Source organism: Mesocricetus auratus, unplaced genomic scaffold (assembly GCF_017639785.1).
Source record: "Mesocricetus auratus isolate SY011 unplaced genomic scaffold, BCM_Maur_2.0 Super-Scaffold_100691, whole genome shotgun sequence".
Lineage (NCBI taxonomy): Eukaryota > Metazoa > Chordata > Mammalia > Rodentia > Cricetidae > Mesocricetus > Mesocricetus auratus.
In genome coordinates this window covers 60,188,610-60,212,946 of record NW_024429267.1, presented here as the reverse complement: position 1 = coordinate 60,212,946, position 24,337 = coordinate 60,188,610, and the positions used below count along the sequence as shown (strand labels likewise).

The window sequence follows — 24,337 nt, the reverse complement described above, 5'->3', positions numbered from 1 at the left end:
TTGCAGAAGTAGGGGTGGAAAGATTGTACTTGATGAGAGTCAGCTGTGAGAGTTGTGACTGCTAGTAATGTCAGAAGCTACCCCTATAAATTCTCAGCAACGTGCCTGCCCTCATGAGCATGAACTAAACAAGGACATCAACAGTAGGCATGGTGCAGTGGATGGGAGGAAACTCACAAGGCTTCAACCCTATACAACTCCAGGCAACTAAGGAATGCTGAGAGTGGAAGAAACAGTCTTCCCCAGGGAAGAGCACACTAAGTGGTCATTCAATACTAAATGGTCAGCACCGGAGACATACTACAAGTAACATACAGACCAAGCAGACTGTATTAAAAATGTATGTGCATATTTATTTGTGTGTGTATGTGTGCGTGCATGTAGCAACAAATGATTTAAAAATGCCATCAATTTGAAAGCTAAAGGAGGGGTATATGGGAGGGCTTGGAGGGAGGAAATGTTATAAATATATTGTAATCTCAAAAAATAAAAGATTCTCTTAGGCCAGTATGTTTTTAAGATCTCAACATGCCTACAAAACTCCTAGTATTCTTTGAAGTGGGCCTGAGAGTCTGTACAAGCCACCCCATGATGCTCACATTCTATGACCACATTTTGAGGACCCAGAGGTGAAAGAAATCAAATATACTTTGAACCTTGAGCTTGTGAAACAAAGCATATGTATTTCCTGGCAACGTGGGACTCATAGAGCTTCTGCCGTTGTGAGATGAGAGAACAAACACACAACAGCCCAGCAGGACACAGTGAGATTCCTTAGGGGTCACTAGTGGAGACAGCATGGCCCCAACCACATTTTGACCCTGGAAAATATTTCCACAGTGTTCCAGCTGTTTTCCCCACCAGATTATGCCTTCTAGTTAGTCTTGATTCTTGTTCCCATCAAAAATATTTGAGGTGAAGGAGTAAATTTAGCCAAGACCAACAAAATCTCTGAAGGCTTCACCACTGTTCTCTCGGTCCCCTGTTTCCATAACACGTGGCTGGGTCTTGCTTAACCTACCGTGATCAGCTGAGTGGTCATGGTGAGAAGCCAGAGTGTTTTCTAAATAAGCTTATTTCTGCATCTGTTTGAACTGACCTGAAAAATGTATTTGTTCCATTTGGGCCTTTCTGAGCAAACAATGTCCACTTTGTGTTGTGTACACCAACTAATTATTTCAGATTCCACAGCATCAATTCACAGAAAATGATCCAGGTTACTTACACTCTTGACCCAGTTGTCCTTTGGAGGTGGGTATATGCACAAAGGAGCACACTATGCTGAATTTATCTTAGTTGAAGTCTTAGGAAGCCCTGAGTTTTTATCATTATATGTTAATAAAAATAGACACTTATTGTAGCATTTTCCCCACATTGTTTTTAGATTAATGCCTCTTTGCTTTCAGACCTCATGCTTGTTTGATTTTCTTTTCTCATCTTTGTCAGTCTCACAGCAGAAACAGAGCAGGAAACAGCCAGAGCCTGTAGCTGTCATCCTACAGTTCTGGCCAGCAGTTTCTTGATATCCTAGGGGATGTCTGCCTCTTGTTAAATTTGTTACATAATCTAAACTGCTTGTGAGTGTTCAGTGAAGAGTCAGGACTGCCCCCCCATTTTAAAAGTGCAAAATGTAGACTAAAAGTATGCATTTCCCCCCAAATTCTGTCAATAACAAATACAACTATTATGTAAGTGAATTCTATCTATTCTGTCACTGTCTGCACATACATGTGTCATATGAAGATTAAATTAAGCAATTCACTACAAATAACCAGAGGAAAATCTAGAAAGAATAATAGGATCTCACAATGAAACAAGCAGGTCCCAGACTGCCTCAAACTTGGAATGATCCTTATTCCTTTGCCCTGCTGAGTGCTGGGATTACAAGAACTCCATCACACTCAACCTTTCTTTGTTCTTTGTATTGGTGATGAATTTTTAACTATTTTCCTTCAGCAGACTATGTAAGAATATGAGCAACTCAATTCTAAAGTAAATATGAGAGTACTGATGTACAAATACATGATTATTCATATATGTGAGTTTATAACCACTGCATGAATCACCTGTAAGAGGTTTGGGTATGTTTCATTTCTTCCCGTGGAAATACTTGTTTTAATACATATCTACCAGAACACAAGATAGCAGCATTTTTCATAGCAGCATGAAACTGTAAGTAACATATATATATATATATATATATTATATCAACAGCAAAGTATTTAAGTAATTTATAATTGTATAAGTATGGACAAAAAAAGAAGAAAATACCCTAAAACTATAGCTATAATACCAATGTAACTGTGAGACAGAAGCCAGTTGCCAAAGAAAAACCACTATTTTTCCATAATATGAAGTTTGAACATAGATAAAATTAAGCAGTTTTCAGGGATTTGTGCTTAGTGGAGATACAGAAAAATAGGAAAGGGTTTGTAGAGAGGTCACTTTCAGGGAAAGGTCTGGTATCTGAAAAATAAAAGGCAGGACAGGAAGGGGATCATCCTTAGGTTGAGTCATCTTGCCTTTATTTAGAAATTAGTATACACCTAGTGGTAACGGTGTGGGTATGTGAAGACAAGTTGAGGGTACATTGTGGTCCTGGCATGAGAGGAGGCTTAGCCAGGAAGAAGGGCACTCCTCTATCCTTCCCGCATAACAGAAGGAAAAAAGAAGGGAATGCTTTGTTTCTGAGTACATTTGAGAGTAGGCTCATTGTAATTTTGACCTAGAAGTCACTGCCACCCTATTCCTTTGCAAAAGGTAAAGGCATAAAAGGAGTGATGAACAGAGGCTAAAACGTAGTGTACATATTTATATACAGAATTGGTGACCTGTAAACCTAAGAGGTTTTAAAGGTTGTTAGTAGACCTTGAGGGTGTTTGTAAGCAAGGGAAAGTGGAGGAGGAGATCTATAAACACCATCAAGAGAAAGGTGACCGTTAGGGAGTGCCTGAAGCCCAAGAACCTACACTGAAGATGAGAAAGAAAAGTGAACTTCAGAGAGGAGAGAGTGTCCCCTTAGTGATCTGTATAATTCTTGAGGAACTTTGTTAAGCAAGCAGTGGGATAAGAGATTTGGGAAAGAAAGATTTGAGGCACACAGAGATAATGCGACCCAGAGCCACAGGTCAGCACCTCAACCAGAGATGATTGATTAAAGACCCAGGGCCCTGCTGACATCTGCACCCATGCTTGACATGTATGCAGCCACAGCCTTGTGAAACGATGCCAGAAGCTCCTAACAGCGCCCAAGGATCCAGAGCTCTTGGGGTTTGTACTGCACGGGAATCAAAAACAGAAGGAGTGGGGGAAATGTGGGTAGGATAAAGATGTGTAAACTGATCAACTACCTGTGAGGTCCAGGCAGAGAGGGGAACTTTGTAAAAACAGGGAGGGCCAAGTCAGGGTTTGGTGAGACCACAGAATCTGGAGCCCATGGGACAGAAAGGCAGAATGGGTGACCTTCCTGCCAGAGAATGAGGAGCTGTAGCTCTGGAGAAGCCTGAGATGCCCTTGGTCAGTACCCAAGGAGGGAGCAGAGGCAAGAAGAAAGTCACATACTTTCCTGAGGAAACAGCACAACATGCAGCATACAGCTTTGTCCCACACACCTGCCTACAGTCTAAGCATAGACGGGGGGGGGGCTGCATAGCAGGCATTATCATTGAGCTTCCAAGTCAGGACTGCCTAGAGGAAGTTGTACAATGATGTTCCATGCCTTTCCAGTCCCCACACAGAAACCATCAGCCACAGTGGCTAAATGGTTGTCATAAGAGACAGTAAATTCCAGGCTGTTCACAAGAATAGGCTTACCTGCAAGTTTCTGTTATTGAGGAACCTTAACACTTGGCAAATTAAATTCCACATGGAAATGCAAAGTACACTAGTTACTATAATGAGGCTGCCCTGGGCATAATATCAAAATCCTGGAGACTTTAAGCCTGTGAGCAGTTTCTGAAAAGGTCATAGTACCTAGTGTGAGACATATGACCCTGAAAGTACAGGAGGAGGAGGAGATTCTTTTAAAATTTTTTAATATCTAAAAATACATGAGAAAAACAATAGCTTACATACATGGTAGTATCATAAAGTTTCATTTTTACTTTTAAATGTGTATATGTTTGTTCCTGAGTGGCAGGAGCCCTCAGAATTCAGAAGAGGGTATCAGATCTGTTAAAGGAATTACAGATAGTTGTGAACCACCATGTGGGTGCTAGGAATTGAACCTGGGTCCTCTAAGTGTACTTAATCACTGAGCCAGCTCTTGGTGCCCCAAGCCCGGCAGAGCTGCATTTGTTCTGAAAAGTGAATTGTATGTGTCCCTTCTGGGCTGTGGCTGATATGTCCTATTCATCCTTAGAAGGTAGGTTTTTCACCTGCAGCAAAATGCTGTGTATTTTTATACTTACAAGTTAAACTCTGTTTTCAAGAACCCAGGCATGCAAGGGTCAAATTCCTCAGGACTCAATTTAAAAAATCCTCAAAGCTTTGCAAACAAAGCTAAGGAGTTTGGACTTTATCTTGTGGGGAACTGGAACCTCTAGATGGTAGTTAGGTAACAATGGAAATCACCAAGATGAGCAAATGATTGAAAGCTACATGGCCTTCTTATTAATAAGGTAAGAATATAGAATCCCAGGATGCACTTAGTGGCCCACACCCATACACTCAAGCCATGCCCCCCTCTTCTCCTCTCTTTAGGAAAATGCATAACCTGAACTTCAGGCCTTTGTGTCCTGATTGTCATAGATGCAGTGAAGGTCAAGTCTGAAGAAAGGGTTCTCCCATAAGCCAGAGTAGGCTCCTCTGAGCACTAAAGCTTGTCTGAAAACTGCTTCTGGGACACCAAGCACTCCAAAGAGAAACACCTCAAAGAGCTGAGCTCACTTTACTGCCTAATCCTCTATGGAGCTCTGAGTGACCAATTGGGGCATGTAGAGGAATTTTGAGAACTTGTTTTATTAAATACAGTCCTTACTGAGGACTAAGTTATTGTTGAAAATCATCATTTCCAATTATTTACTATTCTTTACTATGAGCTAAGCTCTTGTGGCTACCTATGTCACTGTACATACATGGTGAGAATACACCATAATGGTGTGCCACTGAATGTCCTCTCCCCAACCCCAGTGACATGTTGGAAGCTCAAAATAGCCTAAAGTTGAGGTATTTGCACAGAAATTACAAACAGACAAGCGTTTTTTCTGCAAAAAATTATATACATTTGTCACTCTTCCATTAATGTCCACACACTGCATTACTCTCTCCATGTAGAGGTCCCCCACCACCACGCTCTTTGTGATTGTAGCAGCCTGTTGCCCAATGGAACATCTCAGATTAGACTTGTCAAATGCATTTTTGGGGTGGCATGGTATCTGACTACTTTATTTGCATTTACTCAGCCTGGGTGATTCTTTATGCTACACACACACACACACACACACACACACACACACACACACACACACAAACACACACACACACACACCACAGAGAGACAAAGACAGGGATTCTCACTTACTGAGCCTCATATTGGGCTGGCTTCCCAAGGCAGCTAAGACTAGTCTGGTCTCTAGAGTAAGGACTAAAAGAAGGGCATTGCCACCATTGAACCAACAAATTCCGTGAGGCCGGTAACTGTTCTTCTGGGTATCTTCCTGAAGTGCCCAGTTCCTAAATGTCACTATGTGAGTAAGAATCCCATAGAAAAACTAATTTGTGATACTCAAAACATAAGTACATAGCTGGTGGCAGCAACAGCTGTTTGTCCAAACTGTTCACCACCTCTCCTGTAGTTAGACCCCTTACCAGGACTGCTGGGGCTGGAGATGGCTCACTGGGTAAAGGGTCTGCGTGTAGGAATGAGGATTTGAGTTTCAATCTCCAGCACCCACATAAAAAGCCAGAGACAGTGGCACATGACTATTTCTCCAAATACTGAAGAGAGAGGGCAAATGTGGAGACAGGAGGATTCCTGAAGTGCATTAACCAGCCAGCCTAGCAGACTCCTTGAGATCCAGGATCAGTGAATGACGGTCTCTAGGCAGTAACTCATTCACTGCTGAGATTAGCTTTGCTAAGGTGTTGACTGCTCAGGAATATTTTCATGACCTTGGACTCGATAAGGAAGAAGTTGGGCTTTTTGTTGTTGTTGTTTTTGGTTTTTCTTTGTTTGTTTCGGAGACAGGGTCTGTATGTAGTCCTGGACTCACCATGTTAAACCAGGCTGGTCTTGAACTCACAGATCCTCCTGTCTCTCAAGTGCTAGGATTAAAGGTATGCACCACACTCCTGGCAGAAAAAGACTGTAAAGTAACACATCAGCAAAAAATGATCATGAAAACTTTTTTTAAAAGATGGCTAGATTTGTTTGTTTTTTAATATTTATATTATGTGCATATGTGTCTGTGTGTATATACATGCAGATGCATATAGGTGCCCTCAAACAACAACAGAAGGTATTGGAGCCCCTAGAGCTGGAGCTACAGATGGTAGTGAGCTAGCCATGTGGGTGCTGGAAACTGGACTCCAGTCCTCCAGCCTACTTGTTTATTTTTTAGATAGGGTCTCCTATAGCAGGCTGACCTTGACTTAGCCATGTAGCCAAGGATGACCTTGAGCTTCTATCCTTCCTGCCTCTACCTCCCAAGTGCTAGGATTACAGGTGTACATCCCCATACATAACCGTTTATGGAGAGCTAAGAACAGAGCCCAGGGTCTCATGCATGTTAGGCAAGCACTCTACAAACTGAGCTACATACATCTCCAGCCCAAACTGGACTTTCTTGAAGTTAAGAATTCTCTTTGTGAGAAGATACTTATGAAACTGTTGGTATATAGAGCAGATATAGGGTCCATAGTCAAAGTAGGGAAACAAATGCAAATCAGTAGAAAAAGACAACCCAGTAAAAACTGACCAAAGGCCCAGGCAGACATTTCAGAACCCTGGGTCTCTTTTGATGGCCCAGTGAAGACATGGAAAGGTTGCAGACTTGTCAGTTGTCAGGAAAATCAAAAGGCAAACTGAACCATCAGTGCACAGTCATAATTCTAGACAGAACTTTAAGAACAGAATGGCAGGGCCAGTGAGACGGTAAGATCACTTGCCTGTCCCCCGCAAATTGTTCTCCAGCCTCCACTCACTCGTGCTGTGGCACCTGCCCCCAATAAATACCTGTTTTTGTTTTTTGAACAAATGTCGAGTGATAGCGAGGTTGCAGAGCAGCTGAGGCTAATGAGACTGTGAACTGGTATTTCCTAATGCTGTCCGTAGTCCCAAAGTTCTCTACAGTGAGTACATCCATCAGAGGAATATGCTAGAACAGTAGCCACAAACTGGAACAACACAAATGTTCATCAGCAGCAGAAGTGTGTGTGTGTGGGGGGGGGGGGGAGAATCTATAATCTGAAGCCTAAGTAGCAGAGTTCCTTCTGCTGTACTGTGACTGCCTTATTCTTACTGTTTTTAAGGTTAAAAGTTCTAGGATAGGTAGTTTAAGCTTGTTGGGGTGGGGGTGGGGGGGAGCAGGGATTTGGTTTTGTTTTCTATTACAGATGAAAGGTGTTAAATGACTTGCCCAAGTCACAGAGCTTAGCCAGTGGTGGAGTAGAGACAAACAGACCCGAGGTCACTGCACTAAACTTTGTGGAGTCGGGTTCAACCACGTTTCCTTGTTGGACCGGCAAAAGCATGAACAGTCTTAGGTTACCACCTAGCTCCCATAGGCCTCACAGCAGTTGTTCAAAACCTGATTCTGCCACCCTGCCGGTGTAGGGAAAGGCAAGTAGATGGAGAAGTTTAGGTCTCCCGTGTGAGCCAGGATCAAACTGAGGGTCTCACAAGTGTCAGGGCAGTGCTCTGCCACTGAGCCTCCACACAGGACCTCTGCAAAAGTCATCTACCCTCTGGAATGCCCTGGGTCCCTGTCTATCTGGTGCTGGGACTTACCCCTTTAAATTGTCCCTGCATCTCCGATTTAGGTGAACTAGGTGGTATGAACCAAATGAAACTGCCCCAGTAGGTCATAAGAAGCCAAGAACAAGTCATCCCGCAGCATTTAAATGTTCCCGCCATCTGCCATCTGAATGTCAGCTCTGGCGTGAGAGTGCTGTGTTTCCCTGTTGCACAGCAGTGCCTGGCATATAGCATTGCCATCGATGAATCAGTAAGAGGTTGAGGAAATGTGATCCTTTCCCCACGCTCTGAAGTCCACACCCGGTGCCAAGGAGGGGCGCCTTCCCCGGCGGGGTGGGGCTCGCCATTCCCCGCTTACCGGCCTCGCCCCTCTAGCGCGTGTTAATGAGATTAGCAATTAAAAGGCGGGCGAGCAGCGGCCAGAGACCAGGCCCTGACCGACAGCGAGCGCGCGGGACATGGAGAAGGCACGGCCTCAGTGGGGTAACCCGCTGCAGTTCATATTCGCCTGCATCTCCTACGCTGTGGGCTTGGGCAACGTATGGCGCTTCCCCTACCTGTGCCAGATGTACGGCGGAGGTGAGTGCCGACACGAAGGACTCCGCGGGTGCCTGGAGGCCGGTGGTGGTAGCGTTCAATCCCGCGCGCCCCAGCTCGGGGTGGCATTCTGTCCCCGAGCACCCCAGCTCAGGAAAGTGCTTGGTCCCACGGCTTCAAGGCGCAGGGACTTTCGCCCTAAGATACTGAGCCTAGCGGTCCTGAGTGGAGCAGGTGTCAGGCAGTGGCAGGGAACCTGTTGTCCCGTGGCAGGACAGGTGTGTCACCCCTCTACTGAGGTGTAAAAGTGAGCAGTAAATTGTTTAACAGGAACTTGCCATGCAACGTGCAGATCCAAAATTTAAGTCCCCGACCACAAGTTGAAACACAAACCAAAAGGATCGTGAGTTACTTCTTTAATTTTTATTAATAAAAAGATTGGCTTGTGTATTGTGGAGACTTGGTTTGGGCTTGGAATCATAGAAAGCAGGAAAAACAAATAAATCCATACCCGGATAATTTGTTTCTTGGTTCTACTGTTTTGTTTTTGTAATATTTCCTGTGATGGGAGTTGGAGGGGTAAGAGGTGGGACAGACAGCCGCACCCTCACCCTGCATTCCCTTAGTGGAACAAAGAGTGGGGAACTCCTGGGACTGAGACCGGGACCTTCCAAAGGCCAAGTACTTTTTTGGAGTCAGTATGACATGAAGGAAGAAGTCTCAGCATATATGTTAAAAAAATTCCTCTTCAATTCCATTTTCTAAAACCTCGTCTTAAAGTCAGCGTACTGAGGCAGAAAATACGTGGTCACCGTCTTTTAATAAGGTCAAAACGTTAAAAACTTTTTAAGCCCTTCAGAAAAGGGATTGGCTCAATAAATTGTGGAACATTCACCTAATGGCACCCTTGACAGCCATAATGGTAAAATTTTAATAAGTTTTTCTCGTACTATTTTATCATATGTTAAGTGGAGGGAGAGGAAGTCAGATTCAAAGCTGTAACATTTTAAAGCAGCCGTGCCTAAAACCGTGCATAGAAAGGAGAACTAAGAAAAATATTCTCAAGTGTTTAGAGTAGTTCTCTGGGCGGTCCTTGTTTACCTAATAGCATGTGTGTGTGCACGTGGGGGATTAATCAGCACCCTCAGAACAGTGAAAAATGTTAAATTAATGTGCTACAAAATTTAGCCTGTTTAAGAAATCTAACTTTCCCTCCTCCTATAACTCTAGCCAGATCAAAATCAATTCAACAAAAGGTTAATTTATAGATTTTTTTAAAGTGCATTTTTAATTCTCTGGCTCCTTTATTATAATTTGAAGTGTTCAAATGCTTCATATATAGAGGACATATGCCATCACATGCTTCTAATGTTTCATAATTGGCTTTGGGAAGAATGATTTTCAGAAGCCGATTTTTCACATCTTTAGTACACCTGCCTGGGTTCATAGTTCCCAGCCACCAGGCCAGGTAAACCACACTGTCACATTACTGCTTAATTTCTTGTTTATAATGGCACCATCACCTGAGCAGTCTTCAGGTGGGTACAAGTGATGCTAAATTGTTTTGAAGTTGAATATATATATATATATATATATATATATATATATATATATATGGGAAGACCTTCAAGATACTGGAAGAAGAAAGCAAAAGAAATTATAGGTCTGGTACAGTGGATGTTTTGCTGGAACTGAGGGTGGAGTAGATGAATGGATTAGTGTGGAGCAGGTGAGAGGGGGTAATTATAGGTTAGTTAGATAACAAATTCATCCAGAATAAAAACTAAACTGTTTGCCCTAGCACAGTAGACATTTGACCATCTCTTGACTGATATTTCCACTTCATCCTATGCAATTCATCTTCAGTCCAATCCCTAAGCTCTTCCCTGCCTCAACTACCCACAAGTTGGGTATCCAGCTACCTAGTATGTAGCTCCTTCTCCCTGCCTTGGCTGGTCTTTACTTGGAGAACTTCCTTGTTACCCTCCTCTGCCTGTCTTTCTGGCTCTCCTTGCCTGCTAAATCAAATGAGCACTTGGTCATGAACACTGGGAGCTTTAGAATTTTTATCTCACGGTGCTCATCCAATCCCCCAGTGCAGTGCAGCCAGAGGAAGTACCCCATAAAAACTTGCTGAATGAATAAGCAAGACCTGCAATGAAAAGCTATAAATTCAGGCTGAGAAGATGGCTCGGTGGATTAAAGCACTTGGGGTGCAATCATGAGGATCAAAGTTTGGATACCCAGAACCTAGGTAAACATCTGGCAGATGTAAGAGTCTACTCAGGAAGCAGAAACAATATTCTTAGAGCAAAGAGGGGATCATGGTAGCCTAAAGGGAAAGGGTATAAACTGCCAAAAAAAAAAAAAAACCTTCTGAAATCAGATTGTACCTGCTCCCTTCAGCTAGGCCTGAACAAAGAATGTTAATTCTAAGGATTATGTTCCAAGTGTCCCTCTTCTCTGCATGACTCTGCCAATCCAACCCCTACACCAAAAACAAAAAAACAAAACCAGCAAGGATGATGAAGGAACGTTACAAAATCCCATTTTCAAAAAAAGTCAGCAGACCAAAGTCCAAGGCGTTAATCACTTCCAGGCTGCACATGTGCTGAATACAAATGTGTGAAAACATACAGGCAAGAGCAGCTTTCATAAATGTGTGTGTGCACAATGAATCTACCTTCCGATGAGATCCTTGGGTTCAGCAAACAGGGTACTGCTGTGTTAGTTACAAAGATAAGTAACTGTGTGCTTTTTTAAATAAAAAATAGTAACTGTTATTATCTCTGGGTAGGCTATTGTGTGAGTAGGAATTCTGGACAATCGAGAAATACATGAAGAATAAAATACAAAATCAGGGTCTAGAGATGAGGTTTAGTGCTAAGACATTCACGTAGCATGAATGAGGCCTTAGGTTGAATCCTTAGTACCCACACAAAAAATAACAAATAACAACAACAAAAAACCCTGAAATTCCACTACCCAGAGATAATAACAGTTACTATTTTTTATTTAAAAAATCATTTGATGTTTTGCTCTTAAAATTAACCTAGCCTAGGGGCCAGCAAAATGGCTCAGTAAGTAAAGACTCTTGCTTCCAAATCTGATGACTTGAGTTCAATCCCCAGAAGCACATGAGAGAGAGAGAACCGACTCCTGCACCCTGTCCTCTGACCTTTGCATTTGACTTCTGTACGTATGACTTGGCATATGTGAGAAAACACCTAGTCAGGCACAATGACTAATAGTACTCAGGTAGCTGAGGCAGAGAGATTTCTATGGTATGTAATGAAATATCCTGCCTAAAAAAAAAAAAAAAAGAAGGAAAGAAAGGCAGAAACAATAAAACGGGGGGGGGGACTTTTGTAATCATTTCAAAGTCATATATTCTTTAAAAATATAAACTTAAATGGGTCTATAGCATTCCATTTACAGAGGTAGCAACATACTTAACCATTTTCCAGTTGTGGAATCTAATTGCTTTAAAGTTTGACACTTTATTATCAAATAGTTATAAACTTCTAGTGGAAGAGTGAGATCCATTTATAATCATTATCAGACTATACTATATATATATATATTATATATAATTATAAATATTATTGTCATTATTATTAAGGCAGGGTTTCTCTGTGTAGCCTTGGCTGTCCTGGAACTCACTCTATAGACCAGGCTGGCCTCAAACTCAGATCCGCCTGCCTCTGCCTCCAGAGTGCTGGGATTAAAGGTGGGTACCACTACCTACTGGCTATTGGCTGTCTTATGTTCTTGCTGCTTGATTGTTACATTTTGATCTCTTATAATATAAAATATATTTGCTTTTTCTCTCTCAAATTATTGCAGGTTTTAAGTTCTGATTTCACTCTACCAATAATTAATTCAGATTTTTGAAAAAATGTTTATTTCCTTCATCAGTATCACGAATGAAATATTATCTTTGACATCACCCCCATGGAGCTGAAACTTTTAACACACCAGCATTCCATTTTATGTTGTTGTAACTGGGTAGCACAGAGTGAGTGTTTACAAAGCATAGACGTGTATTTAGCTCATAAACCTGAAGGCTGAACAGTCTGAGAGTGTGGTGCCTATATAGGCTGCCTTTCCCATTGATGCAACTGATACCTGACAAAGGCAACTTCAGGAAAGAAGAATTTGGCTCACAACTTTAGGGAACAAAGCATCCTGGCAAGGAAGTAATGGCAGCAGGATCGTCTGTTTGCATGTCTATGCACACACACACACACTGGTGTGTGGGTACATGTTCACATGTTATCTATACACATGTGCACAGAGGTCAACATTGTGTCTTACTCGACCACTCTCTACCTTATTTTTAAAATTTGAAAACATTTATTTTTATTTTATGTCTATGAGAGTTTTGTCTACATGTGTATCTGCATACCATGTACAAGCCTGGTGCCCATGGAAGACAGAGAGTGTGTCGGATCCCCTGGAACGGGAGTTACAGATGGTTATTAGCTACCATGTAGGTGCTGGGAATTGAACCCATGTCGTCTGCAAGAGCCACAAGTGCTCTTAGCCACTGAGTCATATCTCCAGCCCTTTTGAGACTAAACTCACCAATTCTGCTAGACTGGCTGGCCATCAGGCCCCAAGGACTTATTGTTAGGATAAAGCTTGAGGGGGGACCTTGGGTGGGGGACCATGGTGGATTCCATGGCAGGCAAGGCTGACCGACGCAGAGGGACAATCAAGCCAGGCAGACATCGAGCTTAAGTGAGTTTTATTAGAAAGGGGAGGGAAGGGGGAAGGAAAGAGAAAAGAGGTAAAGAGACACAGAGACAGAGAGAGGGGGCAGAAGAGAAGAGGGAGACAGGACAAGTCCTGTCTGCCCCAGGGAAACAGCGGGAAGAGAGCTGGAAAAGATGCAGAAAGAGAAGCGAGCAGAGATGGAGAAGAACCCGAAAGAGAGTGTAAGTGGGCAGGTTCTGCCTTCTAAAGGCGTCCTTTGCACCTGTGTGCAGACTGGTACTCATGGAACCCTGGGTTGACCAGAGTATTACCTGAGTGCATTCTGCCTGGTGACAGGGGCAGCTCAGCATAATGCCTGAATACCAACACTTGCTGTCTCTGACTCCTCGGTGCCGGGATGGAAGGCATAACCATTTTTTTTTTCTGTGAGTGTTGGGAATCAAAACTCAGGTCTTTACATTTGTAGGGCAAGCCTTTTACAGACGGAACAGTCTTCCCAATCCTTCATTGCCCTTTTTATTCAGTCCAGAGCACTATCCCATTGAATGGAACCACCCACATTTAAGGTGAGTCTTCCCTTTTCAATTAAATTGCCTGGAAATGTCCTCACTGACAGATCCAGAGGTGAGTTCCTACTGTGGTTCTAAATCTAGTTAACAGTGAAGATTGCTCATCAGAGTGCTAGAATCTGCTCTGCATTATCCGTGTTATAACACGACAAAGACCACCCACGCTGAAACAGAGCAGCCTAGAGAAATCTTTACTCCAAAGTCACTCCCCAAACCCAACCATCTCTCATAGGTCCCACCTACACATGCCATTACCATGTGAATTAGCTTGAGGAACACCTTCAAATCACAACATGCTTTTACGTTACATCTTTCCCCTTTCCTTACCCCATTCTACAAAGCCCATCTTTAAAATATAATCTGGGATTTCATATACGTGACAATGATTATTTTACTATCAACATCACGTTTCCCTACTCATGGATTCCTTTTGTCTTTTACAGTATTTTTTTCCAGTGAAACCAACAGCATTATTTTTTTACCCTTCATTGTTTTGCTTACTTATTTACTATTGATGACTTACTTTATAACACAACTCCATCCTTGAGTTCTTTCCTCTGATCCCACGCTGAAGCTCATCAACAAGTAATTCTTTCAGGAACAGAAAATAAAAGACTCAGTGTCTGAGACTATCTTTCCTTTATAGCACCATGAATGGGTTGCAGTTTCCTTTGCTCAAAATTTACAGATTTTTTCTATTGTTTTCAGATATTTAATTCTGTGATGGAGAATTCTGTGGCTAATTTTATTAATTCATAGGTGCCCTACGCACTTAAAGTATCACAGAAATATATGTGATGTTCAATAATTCAGAAATTGTCTTACAAATCTCATTATTGCACATGTTCCAACTGTTGTATCTGTAGTGCTCTGTCCCCCTCAGTACTAGATAAAGGGTTCAACCTTGCTGGCCACGCCTTCTCTCTGTTCTTGTAATGTCCATCTCTGGATTCTTTTTCTGTGAGCTTAACTTATCATTGTGACTATGCTGTACTTTTTGCTCCACTGGGCTTTAAGTTCAACAATCATATTTTTCATCTTTAAGAAACATGTTTTCTTATGCACTGTTCATCTTCATTGCTTGACGCTATCTGATTAACACAATTCCCCTATGCTTCTTTTCTTTCCCACAGCAAGTTTATTTCAGAGGAAGACATTTGTTCTAGCATGCTAAAGTTTTTTGTTGCTGTTGTTGATCTACAGTGTCTTATCATAGGTTCAAGGGACACTTATCATTGCCCATCTTTATGGATAGACTTTCCCCTGTCTTATCTAATGCACACACAAGTAAAGTCAAAGGAAGTTAAGATAGTTCTGTGTGAATTCTTAGATTGCTTTTTAAAAATCTATTTATTTTGTGTAGCGGACAGAGGACAGTTTTCGAGAGTCAGCTCTCCCCTCCCAACCTGTGTGTCCCAGGAATCAAACTCAGGTCATCAGGCTTGGTGGAGAGCACCTTCACCTGCTAGACCATCTTACTGGGCCCTGTGTGAACTTTTAGATGCTTTGTTCTTAGCAACATGAGTGACTTTCAAGACACTTCCATCATTATCCTCCAGCAATACCTTTATTGCCTACCCTCCTAAATAGAACCACTCCTGTAGAACCATTATCACCAACAGTTTGTGAAGGGCCTGCTCCTTGGCAAAGCTAAATGGCAGTGGTAAGCCGCATAGAGTCTTCCTCTGTCCTCAGTGGGTGGCTTAGAAGTGTGGGGGTAGCATAGGTGTAAATAGTATGGGGACAATTGCCTCAAGAGCAGGAACTATCAGACCAAAGATGAAGAAGACTCCACCTTAGTATTTGAAGTTGGGGGGACGTGGAATGCCATGTGTAAAAGGTCCGGGAAGACCTGAAAGATACTCACCTGCAGACATCCTGGGCTCCAGCTTTGCCCAGTGCCGTGTGAGGCTGAGTAAGGGACGAAGGCTTCCTCAGTGGTGGGGATAGAGATACCAGGAGAAAATGGCGGTTCCTGCACTTTCTCATAGCTTATTACTCAAAAAGTAAGTGGTACTTTCTCATAGCTTATAACTCAAAAAGTAAGTGGTACAGATTAGAAGGCAGAGAGGGAGGGCTCTAAGGAAGCCAAATGTGTGCAGAAAATGGACAGGGGGAGACAGAAGTAAAGGTGCTAAGGTCTCCTAGGGAGGGAACAGTGGCCACAGAGGGAAAAAGAAGTCCTTGGAGATCAAGGAGGGAGTGTAAGTTTTATCTCAAGTGTAAGGAGTAAGAAAAGAGGGTTTGACCAGGTTAGAGGCTGAGGGCTAAAGCAGGCAGAGTGCCAGTTTCTGACAGAGCCAGGAAAACACTTACAAACCGGGAGCCGGAAGACCAGCGTGGAGGTGTAATGGTGCGTGGTACAATGCAGGTAGAGATACATTGGCAGGTTTCAGGGAACCTAAGGAATAAAAACCATGCCACTTCCTCCCAGCCATCCTCCAACTAAGTGTTCCATCCACCTGAGCTAACATAGACATTCAGGTGCCAGGGGTGCTAACAAAAAAATGCTCACATATGCTCTAGTTACCCGTTGTGAGTGACAACAGCTTGAAAATGACAGCATCGAAAATGATAGAGAATGTTACAGTCTGATCCATGCAGCTGTCACTGGATTAGGTAAGAAATATTGGTTCGTGTAAAACGACCACACAATAGAACAGGAATCAGATTCTCTGAGTCTAACGCAGTGGCCAAGCCTGCCAGTAATGCAGCATTTGGGAGGCTGAGGCAGGAAGAGTGCCAGCCTGAGCCATGTAATGAGACCATGTTCTAAAACAAAAACAAGCAAGACGTATCCCCCTCCAAATTACTTTATTGCTTCAAAGGAAAGAGTTAAGTTTTAGCAGAGAAATCTAGCAGAAGACACCACCTAAGCCACGTGAACAAAGTTGACGTTGCCAAGAAGGGGCAAATGGACACCTTGTACCTCTGGAGGAGGACATCAGGTTACTGTAGTGTTTCTGCCAGAACCTCAAATGAGAGACATTCCACAAAATAACTCGCTGGTAAACTTCTAAAGTGGGGGAAGAAAACACCCTTAAGGAAACATTAAGGCCAGATCTGAAGATCTGACTGTGTGCTGGATCCTACTCTGGGAAACTGGCAAAATTGCAAAAGCTCTGTATAGCAAATGTCCTGGGTACTGAGAAGAGGAGAAAGTAATGATTTACAGCAACAAAAATCACCTCACACAGCTCTGAGGTACCTAACAGAGGCTTGACAGCTTCTTCTGGCCCCACACACCCAGTACTTGAGCTAGTGGCCCACAATTGTCCTACATGTAGCTCCTCATTCCGGGGAACCTAGAACAACTCCATCATGTATGATGTTCGCTGGCTATACTCCATGAGGATGAAAAAGCCGCAAGCCTCTGGAATACACATGCCATCTCTTTTTTAACCACATTCTGATGGACAAAGCTCTTTCCAAGGCCAGCCCAGACTCATAGGCTAGGGGGGAGAACTCCCCTTATTGTATGAGGATCACTGAAGAATAGTGACTATATTTAATTCACCAAGTATGCTCCTTGCTGGCCCTTTCCCTCCGATGTCAAGGTTTCCTTGTTCATTAGAATTTTTTTTAAATCAAAGAGGCATGGGAGTAGTTGAAAGAGGGTTGGTTAGGAGACTTGTTTTCAAACTAATTGCAAAATATTTTATATTAATATACAGCACATTTCTCATTGTTGTATAAATGTACAGGTTCCTAATGAGTTGCCGTCTTAAGTATCTTCTGATGAGACTATTTACCTCTTACAGATACTGCTCTGCTCATGTCTTAGAAATTTGGTCCCCACTCCACAATGTTAAGAGGAAGGATATGTCAAAAGTGATTGGGTTATGAGGGTTTGGCCCTCGAGGATAGATTGCTGTAATCACAGAAGTGAAGCTTGTTTCTAGAATGGAGTTCACACCTCACTCTTGCCCTCTGCTGCAGCGTGCTCTGCATGGTGCCTCCTCCAGAGCCAGGAGCCACTGCATTTCCATTCTCTATAACAGACCAGATCTCATGCATTCTGAGACTCAGCATAGTTGTACTAAGACACGTCACTTCTGGAATGGCCATTGGTTTTGAGATTCCATTATAAATGGCTCATAATCACACTTCCACAGGAACGGGTTTCCTATATGTTTTCTCCAAGTCTGCTGATGTTCTTTTTGTTGTTGTTGTGCTAAGTGTTATTCAAGGGGAAAATGTAATATAGCTCAATCTATCAGCATTTCCTTCCATAGATGGTGCTTTTGCTTTTGTATATAAAATACCTCTGCCTAATCTGAAGTTTTAAAGATTTTTTCCTGTTGCTTCTTTTAAATTTTAAATCTCTAGATACTAAATATAGGTCTATGGTCTATTTTCATCGTTTTATACAAACCTTGTAATACGTATTACATTTAATTTGTCTGTACATATACTTTTCAATTGTTTTAGTGCCTTTGTCAAAAGGATTGCCACGCCAATCTGCCTGAACTGTGTAATTGGGGGTTGGGAGAGTGATGCAAATGATTTCTGGGCAGTGCTAAAAATGTTCCCATTCCCACTTGGCACCAGGGCTTGGGTTTCTACCTCACCCCAAACAGTAGTCAAGTGAGTAGGCCTGGTCACAGAGAAAAGCTGACCATGGGACTCACTAGGCCTGCTGTGGTTACTGTTTGACACTTTGGGGAGACACACACACACACAGAGAGAGAGAGAGAGAGAGAGAGAGAGAGAGAGAGAGAGAGAGAGAGAGAGAGAGAGAGAGAGAGAGAGAGAGATTATTTTATAACCTCTGAGGCTTGGACTACTACTCCATACAGCTTTTGGGAATATAGCCTTTACTAGAAATAGATAAATAGATTTATGGTTAGACAGATAGAGGGACAGAAGGGAGAAAAGAAGGATGGGTAAATGGATGAATAAATGAATCGAAGGATGGTCAGATAGATGAGCGAGCTGATGTGTGGTGAGACGAATTGTAGGAGGATGGGCGTGGGGAAGGAGGAAGACACTCGGGCAGAAGAATGTCAGCTCAGTGGAAAGGTCTGCGGGTAGAAGGGCGGGGTGGGAGGAGCTCTGGCTGGGGAAAGGCTCCCAGGTGGTAGAATCATGGCCGCACAGAAGCCGGGCAGGGTAAATCCCATCTCTCCACATTGACCTGACGCTCAGCTCTGCTCTCCCACAGGGAGTTTCCTGGTCCCCTACGTCATCATGCTGGTTGTAGAGGGGATGCCACTCCTGTACCTGGAGCTGGCTGTGGGGCAGCGCATGCGGCAGGGCAGCATCGGTGCCTGGAGGACCATCAGCCCCTACCTCAGTGGCGTCGGTACGTGGGACCCTTTTCAGTTCCTCTGACAGAGACTCGTGTGTTCCTGAGCATCACGGGGTGCGCAGGCTGCTGTCCGTGAGCAGGGCCTGTGACTGGATGAGCTGACAGTCCAGGGAGGGCTACCATGGAGCTTGGGCAGAGAAGGGCCCTGGATTCTGACCCTCGTACAGAACTCCATCCTCCAGGGAAACTCCCACCTCGGGGCATCTCCACTCTGGACCTTAGCTTGAGAATTCTGTGAATGGCTGGACATAGCTGCCTGGCACAGAGACGTTCATTCAGTCCCAGCCACCCACCATCTGGGGATGTACACAACCGCCCCCTGGTTAACGTGTGCCTGATGCTGAACGTGGCATGCAAGTGTGTGAGGTCGTTTCATCCGCACACGCCACTTAGGGGCTTTGGGACACCATATTGATGCCTGTATGCAGAAGCCAAGGCATCTATGCGTACCAGGTGTGACCCACTGCACCCTTCTAGAGTGACCTTCAGTCATTGTCCCCTAGCACCTCAAGGATGTGATTCTCCTGCTTTGTAAAAGTCCAGGATCCAGGGCCATCAGTGGCCATAAATGTTCTGTGCAGCTTTCATGCCCAAGAAAGGGGAGAGACAGGAAGGCTGAGTCATTGTTCGATAATGGAGAAGGGTCAATTTGATGTGACCTGTCGCATCTTTAGAAGAAATGTGCCAGGGCCATTAGGAGTCATCTCCAAACTGCCTCCTCACTGTGAAAAAGCTCTGAAGGCCATCAGATGTGCTGAGGCAACAATGTATGCTGCACATTGGAAAGATGGGGGAGGCTGCCCAGCCCTTTGGGCACTGACATCCACTTACTGGCCTGAACTCCCAGTGGGGTGAAGGGAGCTGCTCTGTAATATCGATACTGGTATAGTCCACCGCACCCAAGGTCAACAATTTATAGCTCTCCTGGTTACACGTGCGATGACAAAAGTTGGCAGTACTCCCGAGGGCCAGCGTGAGCACACTTTAGAGCAACCTGATGGCAAACTCTCCCTTGTCACAGCACTGCCGCGGGACCTCATAGGTCAGACCAGGCTGCAGGTAGGGTTGTCTGTGTGTTTCACATCTCACACTCCTGCCGCATGCATGGGGTTGGCTCCAGCAACTCAACCTCCAAAAGGAACAAGTGTCACATCAGGCGTGTGGTTGGCACTTCACCATGGCTCTACTGGGTAGTTTTGGGGAAAGCTCTGAGCTTCCGTTTGCTCTTTGAAAGGAGGACAGTACTGTTGTGAGAACTCATGGCCCACAAAATACTGAGCCTGGGACCTGACACTTAGATGTTATAAAACTGTCATTAGTCTCCCATCTCAGATGATCAGATGTTAGGGAGAATAACCCCCAGGAAGAGGTCATAGGTGGGGCATCAGGTCTAATGAAAACTTGAAGGAAACGTGTTCTTGTTTTGGGATGTCACCATAGTTCTGTTGTTCAAGTGCCACTGGTTAAATCACACATTTGATCAACAGCATGGCCCTCTGCTTGCTCACAGGTGTTGCTAGCGTGGTGGTCTCCTTCTTCCTCTCCATGTACTACAACGTCATCAATGCCTGGGGCTTCTGGTACCTCTTCCACTCCTTCCAGGTGAGTGAACCTCTAGCCAGAGCAAAAGCAAAAATGGTAGAAGATGCAGGGCTACTCACCATGTGGGAAGCTGATGGTGGTTGAGAACACCGGCCTGCAGGAACCGTCTCAGAGGCGAGAGAGTGGGGGAAGCCACACATCCCAAGCCCAGCGGGGACAATCAGAATCTGGATCCACTACTTGTCACAATGTAAGCCATGCAATGCAACTGTGTAGTAAGTGGCAATGCAACACACATTTCTTTGGAGTAGCTCCACAGCACTCACTGGAGTATCTACAGGGAGTGTCCTGAAAATATTACAAACCATCTCATGACAGACTCAGGAGAAAATCTGTGGCAAGGACTTAAACAGGCAAATTTGAAATAGTTATTTCTCCTCCTTTCTCTTCCCACTTGTCATTGTCACTTGTCTTTCCATATTTCTGGCTCTAAGCGGGTCCTGAAATCCCAAAAGTTCACCTAGAAGGAGCAATGCCACTCTTTAACATTGTAGGGGTTATTTCCAATGGCAAACATTCTAAACAATGTATGACCCAAATCCTTGTTACTAGTATTCTGGAAGGGTCTAGGCATTGTGGAAAATAAATAGAAGAACCACAATTCCACACTGAGAGCTTTGTGCAAAGATAAGGAACCTTCCTCTCCAGCACTCATAGTCTATCTCCCCCCATCTTCAGCCTTTCCACTCTCAGAGACTCTAATCCCACTGCCTCCACTCCCCTCAGCCTCTTTCCAGATGGAAAGAGAGGAGAAGGACCTACCTAGGAGGCACCCCTTTAATATCCATGCATTCCATACTTCACAGGTTGGTGGACTTGCCCTCACCTCTACATTAAGTCCTCCTCCAAGGTCACAGGATGATGACACAGCTGACCTTCACTTTCACTTCTATAGGCCAGGCATGTCCCTGGAACACACAACTCTACACTGTTGTGCTCATACACACTACATGAGAGCTTTTGTTCAATCCCACAAGCTGCAAGTGACTCTACAGGACTCTGCTTAATGGGGTGGGGGGGTCCTTCTCAGCAGGTGCCTTTAGCCAAGCAAATGTAGGGACCCTATCTTTAACTTCTGATACAGATGAAGGGAGAAGAGAACTGAAAATTTCTCAGTTGCTCCATTGAACCAGTTCTGACATGCCCTTCCTGCAGCATGTACATTGGCAGGAGCATTCAAAAACCTGATGTCCAGCTCATCTCAAGCAAGAGATCCTAGAGGTCCTGGGTACAGCCAAGTTATCCTCAAATTTGCAGCCAAATATGTGAAACAGAGTGAGTTAGAGTGGCCTCAGCAGAGGGTCCAGAGAATGTTGACTAGACCAGGCAACTGTTTCTTGGCTGGGACCTGCTGCTGGTTTTCATCAGATATCGATGTCTCCCTCCTGTGGCCTCTCCATCCAAATGGATTCACTGTTCCAAGATTCTAATTCAAGATCCTCCACAGCTTGGTTTTTTTTTTTTGCCTGTTTTTAGATTTTATCTTATTTGTTTTATGTGTGTGGGTGTTTCGCCTGCATATCTGTGTACCATGCATGCCTGGTGCCTGCAGAGGCCAGAAGAGGGTGTCAAATCTCCCAGGACTAGAGTTACACGTGGTTGTGAGCCATCATACGGGTTCTGGGACTCTAACCTGGGTCTTCTGGAAGAACAGCCAATACTCTTAACTAGTGACCCATCTCTCTAGCCCTACAGCTGGTTTTGAACAGGGGCAAAAGGTAGCTACAAGGATCTGGAAAGTCAAGGCCAGGAACCCTCTGCTCCACTGTACTCTCTTGCTTTAAGCAAGTCAGGCTAGCCCATACGTACAGGACAAGGTGTAAAGCCTCCCGTCAAAGCCACTTACTACCATCCTACCCCGGCCTTGGCCTTCCCCTTACCTCTCTGTTGATTCTCACTTCATTCCAAAGGATCCCCTGCCATGGTCTGTCTGCCCACTGAATGGTAACCGCACAGGCTATGACGAGGAGTGTGAAAAGGCTTCGTCCACACAGTACTTCTGGTACAGGAAAACACTCAACATCTCACCGTCCATCCAGGAGAATGGGGGAGTGCAGTGGGAGCCAGCACTGTGCCTCATCCTGGCCTGGCTGATGGTGTATCTGTGTATCCTGAGAGGCACCGAGTCAACAGGCAAGGTGGGCTGGGGAGTGTGCTGGGGCTGCATCTGGGTGGGTGGATGAGTAGCACCTCGGCCCTGGCCTTGGTCGATGCCAGGGGCTGTCTCAGAGGCTTAGTGGGTCAGGAGACATGGATGGTGTTACTGGCATGTCCCTCTACTAGCTGGCAGTGAAGGTTGTCAGAAGTGGTTAAAGTTGTGACACTGAATCTAAAATGAGATGCCCCAGCCAGCTCTCAAACTCAGCTATAACAGCACATTTCTTGGCAATATTCCAACATCTGACTACTCAGTCTGAACCTCAGATGCCAGAGCTATTGTTCTGGGGAGGGACCTCAACATGGACAGATGGGCCAGCTTCCGGTGACTTTATTGTGTAGTTGGGGGGGGGATCCCATTTTAAAGCGCTTTCAGGGACTCAGTGACACACAGAACTGTTGGATTCTTCCTTGGTTTGTTTTTTGTTTTGTTTTGTTGTTGTGTGGTTTGGGGTTTTAGTTTTGGTTTTTTATTTTGAAAGCATCTCCTTATGTAGTTCAGGCTGACATGAAACTCACTGTGCAGCCCAAGCTGGCCTCAAACTCACAGAGATCCTCCTGACTCAGCCTTCTGAGTGTTAGGACTGTAGGCCACAGATGTGTCACAGTACCCAGCTTAGGCCTTTCATCTGCCTAAGTCCTTTCTTCCTGTTGGATGCCCAGGTTTCCGTTCATCTGAAGGCTGATATATCTGCTATATTTCCATCACCTGCACCTGTCTCAAGCTGGGGTGAATGTTCTATACTCAACTACTCTGCAAAGCAAATCCATAGTTGATCACAGTGTCTTATTCTTGTAACAGCCCCTCAGAGTAGATATATGATGACACGCCCAAAAGGCTTAGATAGGTAAAGTGGTTTTCCAAAGATCACAGCCAGGGACAGCAGAGTCAGGACATAGCCCAGATTTACTCCAAGGTCTTCCCATCCTATTGGTGACATGCACCATAAATGTTATCTTCATGTCTTTTGTGACTTAGTCACTTTCAATTTTTCTTCTTCTGAGAATCCCATAGCCCCCTAGATCTCACTCTCCTGATCACCTGGCTGCCTTCCCCAGCACTGACGTGTGTGTGTGTGTGTGTGTGTGTGTGTGTGTGTGTGTGTGTTTTCATGAGGCATCAATCTTAGAACAACCTATGTCATTAAGATATTGCACAATAGCTGGATGGTGGTGGCGCACACCTTTAATCCCAGCACTCGGGAGACAGAAACAGGCGGATCTCTGTGGGTTCGAGACCAGCCTGGTCTACAAGAGCTAGTTCCAAGACAGCCTCCAAAGACACAGAGAAACCCTGTCTTTAAAAAAAAAAGATACAACAACCCTGGTGTTGTGCTTGGGATGACATTTGACATTGGTTTCTCAACTGATCCCAGACCTTGCAGCATCTGCTCTGTGTATACCCTTGAATATTAAAGCAGTCCTTTCCTCTTCAGGCCTCTTATAATTGTGGAATTAAGTAAAGCCCAGACATGATGCCATATCAATCCTTACCATCTATTTTCTCTGCTGATCCCTCCCTGACAG

General features: G+C 44.2%; 1 protein-coding gene across 2 annotated transcripts in view; it reads left to right on the top strand.

Annotated features, from left to right (window-relative positions):
• Window positions 1–8,307: 8,307 nt before the first annotated feature.
• LOC101832223 (sodium- and chloride-dependent transporter XTRP3A) overlaps window positions 8,308–24,337 on the top strand; it is a 37,965-nt gene continuing 21,935 nt past the window's right edge. The window contains exons 1-4 of one of the 2 annotated variants that reach the window (XM_040740071.1): window positions 8,308–8,494; window positions 18,905–19,045; window positions 20,562–20,653; window positions 22,564–22,791. In XM_040740071.1, coding sequence (XP_040596005.1) covers window positions 8,374–8,494; window positions 18,905–19,045; window positions 20,562–20,653; window positions 22,564–22,791 — 582 coding nt within the window. In that variant the 5' untranslated portion in view covers window positions 8,308–8,373. The remainder of the gene's footprint in view (window positions 8,495–18,904; window positions 19,046–20,561; window positions 20,654–22,563; window positions 22,792–24,337) is intronic. The other variant, XM_040740070.1, reaches the window with a different exon arrangement.